Here is a 14,771-nt window from a genome sequence, read left to right on the forward strand (position 1 = left end):
TTTGGCGGTGCTAATTAAATTTTCATTCTATCAACTAGTGCGTATATATATATTTATAAAATAGAGCCCATTATTGAGGTCCGAGGGAGTGTATTCCTACTTTGAGCCTCTGAATTTTATGATTCTTAAAAAAAAAAACATTGTGGCAATGAGCTTTTTTGAACATATAACTTGGAAGTCTACTACCTAAATTCTTTTAATTACCATATACACTAGCTAAAATAATCCTAATTGCTTGAAACTAATATGTACATTCGTTTCATTTATTTGTTGCATTGCTATATAGTATCACAAAAGTAAGATGCATGTATTAATCATTACCGTAGTTAATTACATGAAAATTATACTAACTAACTAGATATAGATATAAAGATATAATCATTTATATTGTATTTCTTTTATCAACTTAAATTTTTTAGAAACCTAGGTTCATAACAAAATATCAAAATTTTTTGTTCAAAAAATCTAAAATTCGATCATTGGTGAATTTTAAAAAAAGAAAAAATAACATAAAACAAATAATAAAAAAAACTATACAAAAATTTAGATAAACCCAAAAACAAATTCTCTTGTTCGAAAAGTCTAAAGTGGCTCTTGTTTGATAAAGAGTATATATTAAAATACAAAAAGTATTATTCGTATATCAAAATTAGTCATTAAAATCAGTTATTAATATATTTGTGTATAAATACATATATAATTTAATTTATTTTTAATGTATATTTATATTTCAATATATATTTTATATTAATGACTAATTTTGATAATTAATTTTGATATACACGTAACATGGTCGATAAAAATATAATCATTTATATTTCTCTCCCCTATATAATGTGCAAATAATATTTTTAAATATTTTTTTATGCAAAAATCAGGAATGAATATCCAACATAAAAAATGTTATGTGGTCATAAAAAGTAGTTATTAAATTAGTTATTATATATTTTTATATAAATATAAGAAAAAATTCTATTTCTTTCTTTTATGAGATGGTAAAATGATATTCCTTTTCTTTATTTTATAAATGTACATTTTTTTTTCTTTTAACTTTTAAAAAACTTTCTCTTTAATCCATTTTGAATTTTTTTTGTATTAACTAATATTAATTTTATCTATTTTTTAAGAAAAAATAAATTATTTTTTGAAAAAATATTTATTAGCAAAAAATTTATTTTTTGTCATTAAATTTTGCTTACCAAAATATCCTTTTAATAAATTATTTTTTTATTAATTAAATTGTATTTTTATTAAAATACTTTTAAAAAAATTAATAATTAAATTATTTTTTCTAAGATACCTATCCTTCAATAATTTTTTAATTATTAAATTATAATTTTATCAAAATTTTTGTTAACAATTATTTTTATATTTTACTATTAATTTTTTGATATCAATATATATTATTTTAACATTAAATAAAAAAAACTTATCACTGTTAATATATATAACAAATAATATATATTGATATTGAAAAATAATCTTACTAAATTTTTTATTTAATATTAAAATAATATATATAGATATCAAAAAATTAATAGTAAAATATAAAAAAATTGTTAACAAAAATTTTGATAAAATTATAATTTAATAATTAAAAAATTATTGAAAGGTATTTTAGAAAAAATATATATAATTAATAATTTTTTAAAAAAATACAATTTAATTAATAAAAAAATAATTTATTAAAGAATATTTTGGTAAACAAAATTTAATAATAAAAAATAAAATTTTTATTAATGGATATTTTTTAAAAAATAATTTATTTTTTTTTAAAATAGATAAAGTTAACATTAGTTAACACAAAAAGTTTAAAATAGACTAAAAAAGAGGTTTTTTAAAAGTTAGAAGGAAGGAAAATGTAAATTTATAAAATAGAGGGGAGAGAAGTGTCATTTTAGCATCTCGCAATAGAGGAGAGTGTAATTTTTTCTAAATATAATTATTATTTAATTTATTTTTAATATATATTTTATATTTTAATATATTTTTTATATAAATAATTAATTTAATGATTTTTTTTTATACACCTATCGTTCATAACATGCATGCATGGTTGAAAAATATTAAAGTTTTGAGTCTGTCGTTCCACCAATTGAAATATCTATAAATAAAGCCAACCAAGAAAAAATAGTTACATATATACTCTGATAAATACGAAAAAAACCCCGTTACTATTCCTCATCAATCTAGGGGGTCTTTTTGAGCCACTTTGGTTAACTTTATAACCCTTTTATTAAGTTTTCTTCTGTTGTTATTATTATGCTTATATCATTAGCAATATATATCTCGGTAAACAGCATACAAAACATACAAACTTTTATATAGAATCGTTTAATCATAGTGAGAAATTAGGTCTATTTAAAGTCAACACACATTTTTTTACTTTTTATTAAAAAAAACTCTCATACACAAATAGTTTTGGATCGATCAGAAAAGAAGACCAATATATCAGTTTTAGTTTTGGATTAGATATTTTTAAAGGGTCAAAATCTCCACATAACATAAAAAAAATTAAAACAAAATATGTTGTTATAAAAAAATTAATAAGATATTTAATAAAAATAATGTTTAAGTACTTTGTTTTAAAACTAATGATAATTATATTAGAGTAAAAATTTGCATGTGATATTTTCATGTGAAATTAATAGTTAGAAATCATTAGATGATTTGATAGGTTTAATTAAATTGTCATCTAATAGCTCTCAATTATCAAATTCACATGAATATATACAATAGAAATGAATCTTTTTATTTATTTATTTTTCAATTGTTTAATAAAGTGTGATATTTTACTATTCAATCATTTCTCTCACGCTTTTTTTGTCTCACTTTTTTTTTCAAAGTCATAATTTCATCATTTACGAAATGAAAGAAATATATAGGTGTCTATATATGAAACAAGTAAAAGAAATAGGGGACTCGAACACGCTACTATAGAGGTAACATCATATAATAATATAATAAGAGAAATAAAAGAAAATAAAGTGCTCATCAATTAGAAATTAAGGATTTGTTGAAACTTCTTCTACAGCTTTAAAGTCGACGCCATTATCTCTTCCACACTAGTTGATATATTATCAAAGATGAACCTGTTCCTAGCCTTCTATAAGGACCAGCTCAAAATCACCATCATCATCCTTTGAGATGAGCTATTGGGTTGGATACGCAAGATCCTATTCTCAAGTTCCACTCAACATAGAAATCAGAGTCTTCAGTGCCCCTTCTAGTAGCTGGTAAGCCTATTTTGACCAAAATTTTTTTTTAATTTCTCACAATGGAAGATGCAATGATTGATTGTTTTTGGAAATTGTAGACATTTTCAGCAGGTGGGTTCAATTTATGCAATGCGATGATGAAGCTTGTGTAGCACTCGAAGCTTTTCATGGAAGCCCCTCTAGAGAAAAATCTTAATCTTCGTTGGGATTTTCATCTTCCACAATTCTTGCCACAAATTTTGTTGTCTCATAATCTCTCGGCAAATTCAATCGAATGATGCGAGAATCCATAAGCTACACGGTACTGAGTACTCACTTCATACAAATCACTTTTATTAAGGGCCCAATAAATTTTATCTTCTCCACTCCCAATTATTGTTGCTAGCACACGCTAACTAGTGCTCTAAAAAAATACTTCTAATTAAAGTTTGATTCCACTGACCATTAGAAAGTATTAAATCTTTGATCATCAATAGCGGTTGATTTTGCAGATTGAAAACTTCAGATGAAGGAACAACACAAGGATGTGGAGGAGCAAGTCAAGAATCGCTGAAGATTCGGATACTGGATCCATCACCAACTCATCAAACCAGCCCCTTTTCAACAACTTTACGCCCTTCCAATATGCTACGCCACCCCATGAAAGTACCGTTCCGATCTTTGCATTCATTATGGAACTGTATCAAAAATATTTATTTCTTAGAAGTCTGGATTGGAGTGATTGTGAATGAGAGACAACTTTCCAACATTGTTTTGCTAGTAACGCCAAATTCTGAGCCCCTAGATCCTTAAAACCTAGTCCACCTTCTAATTTCGGTCTTGTTATAGTATTTCAACTAACCCATGTCATTTTTTGCTCTGTACCTTTTCGACCTCACTAAAATTGGGAGAGTATGTTGTCAATCTCCCTAATTAAAGTGTTAGAAAGGCAAAAACATGATAATGAATAAATTGGAATAGCCTCCCCAATAGTTTTGATTAGAACATGCTTGTCTACAGAGGAGAGAAGTTTTCTTTTTCACCCTTGAACTTGCCTCCTCACCTTGTCTTTGATTTTTTCGAAGGAGACATTTATTTTTTTGGACTATAGATGGAAGACCCAAATATTTATCCTTTGCACCAATATAAACAATTTTCAATTTTCGAACCAGTAGTAATCGAGCAGCAAGAGGAGTATTATTACTAAAGAATATAGCTAATTTATCCAAATTAACTTTTTGGCCACTGAACCCCTCGTATGACTGAAGAATACTGAGAATGTTTTCACGACTATTTTATGACACTTTGCAAAAATGGATTGAGTGATTCGCAAACAATAAGTGATTAACAGTAGGACATCTTCAGTTGATTTGAATATCTTCAATGAAACTGTTTTGTTCTGCTTTTTTTTAGCAAAAAGAATAATCCTTCTGTACAGAAAAAAAAGTAGGGAGATAGAGGGTCTATCTCCTTGATGGATACTTATATTTGGTTTTAAAAAACTAAAAGGTTGACCTTCAACAATGACAGAGTAAGAAACTGTAGTCACTACCTCCTGTATCCAACTAATCTACCTAGATTCAAATTCCAGTTTCTCCAAAATGAACCAAAAAAATGTAACTCAACACGATCATAGGCTTTGCTCATATCCAATTTAACAGCCATTTCACTCACTAGGCCCATCTTCTTTGTCTTTAGATAGTGCATACATTCATGAGCGATTAGGACATTGTCTGAAATCAATCTACCCTTAATAAAGGCGCTTTGATTAGAGCTTATTAGCGAAGTTACAAATTTCTGTAGTCGATAAACTAGTACTTTAGAAATAATCTTATACACAACTAATGAAAGGCTGATGGGTCTAAGCTGTGTCATATCCTTTGCATCAGGAATCTTAGGAATGAGACATATTTGTGTATGGTTGAAGCTCTTAGTAGTTTACAACTGACAAAGAAACTGCGAACATACAACCTTAAAAACATCCTCCCTTACTAAACTTTAGTAGAATTGAAAGAATTTAGCCGTAAATCCATCATCACCAGGGGTGCTCTAGGATGAACATTTCGCCCATTTTACCTCATCAAAACTGACCGGTATAGTTAATTTTCTGTTCATGGTTGCTGAAGCTTTGGTTTCAAAATTTTTGAATCCATGTGCCGGATTAGCTTGGTTAATCGATGTGAAGATATCCTTGAAGTATGTTTCATCTACTTATGCAATTTTCTCACGGGTGGTAGCATACGTACCATCATTCTTTTCCAGTTTCCAAATTTTATTTCTCCGGATCCAGTTGGAATGATTGGTAAAAAAAAACTTGTATTTCTGTCCCCTTCTTTAAGCTACTTTACGCGAGATTTTTTCCTCCAATAGCTTTTCTTTCTAAAGTAAGCATCTTCAAGTTTATTTTCCAAGGCTTCAACCTATTCTCCTCCTGTAATACCATCTTCTCTGAGAATTTTAAATTGGGATGTGAGTTCATCAATATCCTTCTTCGAATTAAATTTGTTCTGTTGTTGCTGTCATTGAACAATACAATACCTACAATGCTTCAATTTTTGAGACAAAACAAACATATTTTACCAAAACAAAAAAAAATTCACCAATATTTTTTTTTATCTCACTTAATCCGTGTAAGATAAGAAATCATATTTTAGTAAAGGAAAAGTATAGGTAGACAATGAAAATACTAAACAATGTGAACAATAGATATATTGGATGTTCATTTCACTAGGTGTACGGATGATTATTTTAATATTAAGATTTAGATGGTTAATTTGGAGGTGTAATGTGTTTTTATTTGATTGATGGTTGTTTATGTTGTTTAAAATAGTCATTGTTTATCTAACATTCTCCTTTAACAAATAACTAAAAAAATTGAGAGAATTCATTCTTAAATACAATTATATTTAAATTTTCACTTTATATTAAATTGAAAAGCCACTCTAATGTGGCAAATAAATACATAGTAAAGTTTTTTGGTTTTCCATTATATATAACATCCAATTTGATTGGTCAATAATTAATTTGTTGTGTATCGAAGTTCTATTTAAAAGTTTGTCGTTGACTAATAAATTACAACATATATAAAACAAGATTCAAATTTTTTATATTAAACTAATTATTCGACCAACCTAAGTTGGTTATATAGTAAAGCTAATTATATGGAGAAAAGAAATCAGTTATGTAGTCAAAAATCCAGGGGACAAAAAAAAGAAGAGATAAGAAAATGCTATTTGATTAAGTCGTTATCGCTAGTGAGTTAATCTTTTTGGTGTTTCCAAGATATGTCTCAATACTGAATTTGCAATGCCCAAATCTACTTTTTGTGTGTGTGTGTTTTTTTTTTAATTGGTTCACCGTAATCTTTTACTATGATCATGATTATGGGATCGTCCTTGATATGCATATCGGGGATAAGATTAATATTTCATGCAGAATCCAAACAGTAGTGACATAAAATGGCTACATTGAAATCTCTCAAAGCGATTTTAATGCGTACATAAATCTGAATCTTGGGCAGATTTACATGATGAGGATCCTCAATTCATGAGCATGTAATTTAATATCGAAAATGAAAAATGATGACATATGTACCTCTCCTTTCTAAGGCAACAAACGCGCAAGAAACTCTGTTTTCACAATGAGCCTCTTCGAATGTACGTAGATGTTTTCAATTGACTCTCTTATATTATTATTTCAGATACAAATAAAATAAAATCATAGATAAGCCTTTCACTAGTTGTATGGATCATTCAACATAGCTTTGTAGACTTGAAGTTGATGACATCTTGAATACAAGCATTTCTGAACAAAGTGACATCCAAATTCACCCGAACCAAACGATAGCCACGGTCCCTAAACGCTTCAGGTGAATCCAGGGCAGTTCCAAACCTCCCTAAAAAGGGACCACCACCTTCTTTCCTTGGTGCACCCAACACCTTCTTCTCCACGCGATCCACCATTTCCATCACCCTCTCATCCTTTGGGTTCCTTAGACACCCTATGCCGGCGCTAAGGTCCAGCGGTCCAACCATTATCATGTCAACCCCCTCCACCGCCGCAATCTCTTCCGCACACTCCACTGCCTCCGGAGACTCCACCTGTCGGTATCAATAATACAAAAATTTGAGAATATGTTATCCACTTCCGCCACACCATAAAAAAACAAGTTAGTGGGGCTTTGATTTTCTGTGAACTTTAAATATTCATTGAATGGTGTGCCATACCTATAAGGTATGTTTGGATAATTTGTGCCAAAATTAATTTGGCTTCATTATTTGAGTTGGTTTATATTGTTGTTGTCATATTGATTCTCTAAAATTAATAATTTTTAATATTAAAAATTTCAAAATTTTATATTTTTAATATTTTATTTTTTTAACCTATTTAATAAATATCTCTACCGAAATTCATTTTTTTTAATTATAAATCCAATGATATCTATTCCCTTATAAATTATTTTGTACATAAAACTTTTCAAAATAAATCACACTTACACACCGATCTATATGACTATGTTTAGTTCTAAGAACAGAAATAAAACGAGACACTTAAGAAGAAGTAGATACAAAGAATATAGAAATAAAAATTAATATTTTTATATTTTATTTTATGATAAATTGAATATATACAAAAATTATTAAAATTTAATTTATTTTCACTTTTTTCATAAAAAAAATTAAAAATAAAAATATAATAATAAAAATATAATTATAAAAAATTAATAAAAATAATTAAAAAATAAATTATATCTCTTATTAATTCTTTATCCTTTCTATAAGAAAGAATATATAATGGTCAAAACTTAAGTACAAATAACTTCATGTGACATTGATAGTTAAAAATAATTAAATAATTTGATAAGTTTATCTAAATTGTCATTTAACGGTTCTCAACTATTAATTTCACATGAAATTAATTATACTTAAATTTTCATCTATATACTAATTTCATGTATATCCATATTTTATTTATCAAATATAATTTTATATCTCTCCAGATCTAAAAGCTTATAAATTCAACTTTATTATATTCTATTATTTTTTAGTTAGAATAGTTGAAATTGTATAATTATTAAATATTGACGTTGATAATTCGCCTAACAACAATGTTAGGGAACCAAAAGGGTATTAGTCAACAGCTAAATATCTTTGAATAAATCCAAAATCTCTACGAATTAATATATATGGATGTTTTTTTTACTAAGTATCAGAATATTTCTTTTTCATACTAAACAGATGTTCTTTTATATTTTTTCAAATTTTTTTGTATGGCAAATGTGAATATCTCTATTTCTTTAAGAATTTTATATTTATTTTTAAATTTTATAAATATTTAATTATTTTTACTAAAATATAACTGGATATTTCTTTTGTTAAATATTGAAGTGTTTTTTTTTCATATTAAATGAATGTTTTTTTTATATTTCTTGTATTGCTTCTCAAATTAATCCATACATCATTGCCAATTTTCTCTGGTCCAATGCAGTATATCTTAAACTGGTTCACTTTCAGGAACACCTTCTGGCCACATTGGTATTATTATGTACACTGCAAACCTCTCTTTTGCTTTGATCTTACTAACCACCTTGAGTGCAATCTCAACTGAAATCAGATTTCCACAACCACTATAACTATCTTTCTCCCACAACTGGCACCCTCCAATGAAATATTGGTTCTCAATATATATGAATTTATCGGCGTTCCTAATCGCTTCCACATAAGCATCATGTATGCTTCTCTCAACAGTAAGCTTTCTAAACATTTGACTAGCAGATACATGATCAATCGACCGATATACCTGAACTTTCCAATCTCTCTCAGAGGGATTACTTCGCGCACCCAAGCGTAAACCACTTTCCAATCCCTCTCAGAGGAATTACTTCGCGCACCCAAGCGTAAACCACGCGCATTTTCCCGGCGCGTAATGATCCATGAGTTCCGCCGTCTTAGGGATCGAGTTCAAATTCAACTCCAACTGCAACAGCAGCTCTGATAACACATCTGGTTTATGAAAGGAAAGCGGTTTTTGTCGACGGTGGCGAATCTGACGAGCCAGATGTCGGTGATAGAAGAGGAGTGGGTCGCGATGGAAAGGCATATAGGCCTGACGGTGAGAGAAAGGTCTGTTTGTGTGATTGTTGGAGGTGGGTAGGTTAATGTGAGAGAAAAAAGAAAGGTTTTTATATGTTTTAATTAGGTTTAATTAATCAATTTTAAATTTTTTAAATTTAAAATTTAAAAAATTTAAAATTAATTATTAATATAAATTAATGTGGTTTTGTTTAGTTTTTGGCTGGTAATCTCTTGTTCCATATACTTTTCCTTCGCCTAAAGCAATTTGATTATAACTCATAAACTCAATTTAAGACTATCAGGGACTGAAAATGCATACTCTTCAGTGATAAACAATTTTAATATAGTTACCATAAAATATACAAATTTCAAAATCCGTTTCTTCGGATATCTGTTTTCAGTTTCGAATCAACAATAGATAAATCTATATTTGTGGTGACTTAAATAAGTTAAACCATGGTTCTAAAAATCGAACCGGACCGGTCGGTTCAACCGGTTAATCAGGAACCGGTCATATGGTCGGTTCGGTTGACTCTAAAAACCGACTAGCAAAAAATCGGTCAGAAAAATCGGTCAAACCGGCGATTAATTGGTGAACCGCTAGAACCGGCCGGGTTTTCTAAGGGTTTTCGGTTCATGACTACACTCAAAACGTCGCCGTTTCTAGTGTCATATATATGACAAAAGCACCTTGAAGATTGAAACCCTAGCCGCTATCTCTTAACATCATCCCACCCCTCTCTTCCTCTCTGATATTTGATCTTTGGAGAAGAATCCAGCCCTAAACTCCTTTGGAAGCCACAGCCACCATCCTCCCTCTGTTTTGTTAATTTGGCTCTGCTCTTGCAAAACCAGATATCTTCTTGGAATTAGTGTTAATTTCTGCTAGATGATTGGTTATGAAGCTTCCTCCATCGCTATGAAGCCCGAGTCTATGGCTTCTCAACTCCGTTTCAGCATTCATGTCATCTTGGTTGAGGACTGCGACAAGCAATTGGGTGCCGTCAGATCTAGATAATTGGGAGGATGAATACCGGCTCTGTGTTCTCTTCTAGGACTTAGCGCTTAAAATTTCAGAACCTGGTAGCAAGCAACATGCATACCTAGGAGCACCAGGTTTAGACATTCTTCCACTTGATACGGCCAAATCATAAGAGATCTCATCCAACGCAAACTCAAGGCCTTGCACACGAGTCTCCAGAGAACGCATTCCACTCTCAGATCTTGAACCCAACCCTAATCCTTTTTCCACAGCAACACCCAGCCACCATCCACTCTTCAAATCGGCCCTCTTCTCGTCGTCGCCGTGCTCGGAGCTCTTCTCACCGTCGCATCTCTCTCTCTTCAAGCTCTCTGTATCTCTCCCACGGTTGCTTACTCACAATAGCAACCCTTGCTTTCACCTTCATCCTCCGACAGTTGTTGAAGTCCACTGTCCTTCTGACTTAGTTAATTTTTCTAGTTTTGAGTTAATTTTTCTGAAATAATTTTGTTGATTGTTGATGGTTTTTTGTTAATTTTTTTGTTGATTTCTGATTTTATTGCCCAATTGTAATGGATTTTAACTTCTGAATTTCTGGATGTAATTGTTAAATGTTGATTGTGTTCTGAAATTGCATGTATCTTTTAATTTTCGAGTTTGTCTTTTGAATTTCTGAATATAATTGTTAAATGTTGATTGTGTTTTGAAATTGCATGTAACTTTTAAGTTTTAATTTCTGAGTTTGCTTCTGAATTTTTGGATGTAATTGTTAAATATTATTGTGTTCTGAAATTGCATGTATATTGGTTTGTTGATGTGATTAAAAATTGTATAAATTTTTGTTAATAATTCATATTTAGTTGTTAGTTGTATTTAATTTGTGCAAGTTTATGTTTGTGTTTGTGATGGCTGCTGATTATAAAAATATTTTATATTTAATTAAACCGTTTGAATTTTGGTTGAATCTCAGTTGAATCGTTAAACCGTTAAACCAGTCACTTTACCGGTTCATTGACCGGTTCAGTTTTCGGAACCTTGAGTTAAAATAAAAAAAAAAAGCCAGATAAATCTATATGACATACTGACATACACGAATACATACTTCACAATCGATGTATTTATCAAAAAAAATTAACTAAGTAACTAATTTAAAACAGAAAACTAACTCTTAACAGATTCTTAAGTAACTAATTCAAGTGAGTAACAGTAAACATACAACATATTGGTACCGACCTGGCATATGATGAGCAGGTCCTTCTGACAGTGGCCGTCGAGTCCAAAGCGGGATGCCCTCGCGGCGGGGCTCACAGGAGAACGGCAAAACGACACCGCTTTGGCGGCAGATTGGGGGTCTTGGATCATAGGAAACACAATTCCCTGGGCGCCGAGGTCGATGGCCTTGCGGGCCCAGAAAGAGGAGCTGCTGTCGGGGACGCGGATGACGGCTGGGGTTTTGGCGGCGGCGAGTGCGTGGAGGCAGGGGAGGGCTTCTGGGAGGCCGCCGTGGCCGTGCTCCATGTCGATGAGGACGAAGTCAAAGTCGGCGAGTGCGGCTATCTCTGCGACGGTTGGGGAGAAGGTGAGGAGGGACATGCCGTAGACGACGTCGCCGTTTTGGATTCGGGACTTGAGAGTCGCAGAAGTGTTTCTTTTGGCGGTGTCCATGGTGTCACGGGTGAGTGAGTGAGGATGAGCCTGCTACTAAATGATGAATGAAATAGTAAGCAAATGCGAGAGTTTATGGGTATATTTTGGTAGGAGTCCCTCGTAAAAATGTCAAAATTGCCCTTTTAAAATATTTTTTAATAATTAAAATTTAATATATATAATTGATTAAATTATAATATTTTTACTAATATTAAATTTGACAAATCAATTTTATCAAAAAATTAATAAATTAAATTTTAAATTAATATAAATTAATATTTTTTTATAAAAAAATAACTATCATATTTTTATTATAAAAAATAATTAAAATATTTTTATTATATAAATATATATATTAATTTTAAAAATTCTAAATTCTAAACTTACGACGATAGAGAAGAAAAGAGTTAAAATTTAGGATTTTTAAAAAATTAATATATAATAAAAATATTTTAGTCATTTTCTATAATAGAGGTATTGTAGTCATTTTTAATTAAAAAAATATTAATTTAGACCAGTTCAAATTTTGATTTACCATTTTTTTCAGTCAAATTAATTTGTTTGTCCTAATTTTGATAAAAATAATACAATTTAATCGATTATATGTGTTAAATTTTAATTATTAAAAAACATCTTTAAAAAAGACATTTTAGATGTTTTTATTTGAGTGGCTTATATTTTTTTATATTATCAAAAAAATTCTATAAAATATGTCGATTATGCTAAAATTAGTTATTAGTATAAAATATATATTGAAATATAAATATATATTAAAAATAAATTAAATCACACTCCACACATGTATTTATATACAAATATATTTGTGATTAATTTTAATGGCTAATTTTAATATATAAATAATATTCAAAAAAATATATATAGAAAAAGTATTGCATTTGATTTATTTTTGTTTCTATCATTTTTATTGAGTTAAATAAACAAATTTCATGTAATTCGCATCCGAGTGAGTACGATTGGGCTTTTTGAATCTTGATTCTAGAGGGTGAGCTTATGATTTAAGGATTTCATGCTATGTTCGTAGCCAATGGCCCAAGCTATCAGGTATTTAGGCCCATGTGGCAAGTTGCTTTTATATTTCTGTCTATGAATCAATATTTGTATTTGTTTTGTACACCAAAAACAAATATTTGTATTTGTTTTTTCCTATATTTTTAATCAAACGTTTTATTTAATGGGAGTTTGCTAAGCTGAAATCGACCCAGTAGTGTTGGGTCAAGAGCAGGTAATCAAATATTAAAAAGTTCTGTTAAGGATGAGATATAAGTGTTTATCATAAGAAAATTAAGTAACTAGTATTTAGACTTACCTGTTGATGAATACATCAATTAGGAGTGTTCAAATCCAAACTGATCCAAATTAAATCACTCATTCAATTCAATTCAAATTGAAAATCGATTAAAATCGCACTAATTCAGATTTAATTGGATTCTATTTTTTGCAAATCGCTGGATTTGATCGGATTTCAGATCTATTTTTCATAACCGATCCAATCCAATCCAAACCGTACAATGTGCTATAATATTATTATTTTATTATTATATTTACAATTATACTTATAACATGTTCAATTTGTTATACATTTTTCTATTATTCATGTATTATTATTATTTAATAAATATTTTATGTTCAAAATAATATTTATTTATTTATTTTAACTAACCTATAATTTTATTTCTATTGTTATGTTATCGTTGACCTTTTAAGATATTGTTAAGACTTATTATATCATTGGTGGTTATTTAAAATTTGATGTTGAGACTTGTTATATGTATTTAATATTTTTATTTAAAAAATCGCAAATTCAAACCGATCTAAACTGATTGTAATCGGATCGGATGACTTTTTCCCTTAAAGCCGAACCAAACCGTACCGCCAACACCTCTAACGTCAATAAAATAAGTTAATTCTAACCAACTTGGATAGTTGGATTGGTCGAGTGGTTAGCTCACTCGCTTAAATAAATGTCGAATTTCGAATTCGGCCTTATACATGTAGTAATTCATTGAAAAATACTGTGGACAACAAAAAAATAAAAAATAAATTAATTTTTTTAAAATTAATTCTATATAATGACGGCTCAATATGCACTTTCATATCTATTCGATAATATACTATGTCCACATAAAAATCAATTATTATTTATTAATATTAAATATATAATAGAATATAAAATGTTTATAAAAAATAAATTAAATAATACATATATTATATACAAATACATAATAATTAATTCTAATATCTTTGGTGTATTATCGTTAAGTCACGTTAATTTTTTTAAGTAAAAGGTAAAAGTAACATAAATTAAATGAGTTGCGTTTTGTTAATTTTTTTTATTTTAGATTTTTCTCCTTTTTTTTTAATGTAAAAAGAGGTACAATTGCATCCTTGAGCATTTATGCTTGGCAAAGTACATGCCTAATAGCTAAACTTAATTATCTACCCGTATTTGGGGAAGGATCATTTTCAAATAATTCTGATGACATAAAAGGAGTTTACATGCAATAATGAATGCAATTTTGTTAGATAGATAACGGGGTACAAATAATGGAAATAATGGGTTGTATAATTGTATCTTATGTTCATCAAATATAAAACTCTAATTATTCTATCTGGTTTCAATTATACACCTTTTTTGTTATCCTATTTTAATCGCGGCCACTCTATTCTCCCGCTCTTGTCCCGCCGTTAATGTCATCGGCAACACCGAATTTTCAACATCGCAATAAAAAAAATATTCATGTACAATAGAAAGAAATATCTATTAAATTTAAAAAAATATATACAAAAAATTATACTAAAAAATATCTATATATAATAAAAAGAGGCATTCATTAAACCAAAGGTAACACT

At 29.2% G+C, this 14,771-nt stretch overlaps 1 protein-coding gene across 1 annotated transcript; it reads right to left on the bottom strand.

Moving 5' to 3' along the window:
• Window positions 1-6,670: 6,670 nt before the first annotated feature.
• LOC112805924 (uncharacterized) lies at window positions 6,671-12,006 on the bottom strand. The gene is made up of 2 exons (XM_072221471.1): window positions 11,487-12,006; window positions 6,671-7,297 (listed from the first exon to the last, which is right to left on the bottom strand). The coding sequence occupies exons 1-2, from the start codon at window positions 11,916-11,918 to the stop codon at window positions 6,950-6,952; spliced, it is 780 nt and encodes a 259-aa protein (XP_072077572.1). The 5' UTR covers window positions 11,919-12,006; the 3' UTR covers window positions 6,671-6,949.
• Between the last annotated feature and the right edge of the window lie 2,765 nt (window positions 12,007-14,771).

This window comes from Arachis hypogaea, chromosome 16 (genome assembly GCF_003086295.3).
Source record: "Arachis hypogaea cultivar Tifrunner chromosome 16, arahy.Tifrunner.gnm2.J5K5, whole genome shotgun sequence".
Classification (NCBI taxonomy): Eukaryota; Viridiplantae; Streptophyta; class Magnoliopsida; order Fabales; family Fabaceae; genus Arachis; species Arachis hypogaea.

Excerpts from the sequence above, each read along its gene's own strand:
- LOC112805924 (XM_072221471.1), bottom strand. The coding sequence starts at position 11,918 with ATGGACACCGCCAAAAGAAACACTTCTGCGACTCTCAAGTCCCGAATC. Across the intron at positions 7,298-11,486 it reads ACCTGCTCATCATATGCCAG|GTGGAGTCTCCGGAGGCAGT; the intron begins GTCGGTACCAAT and ends TGATACCGACAG.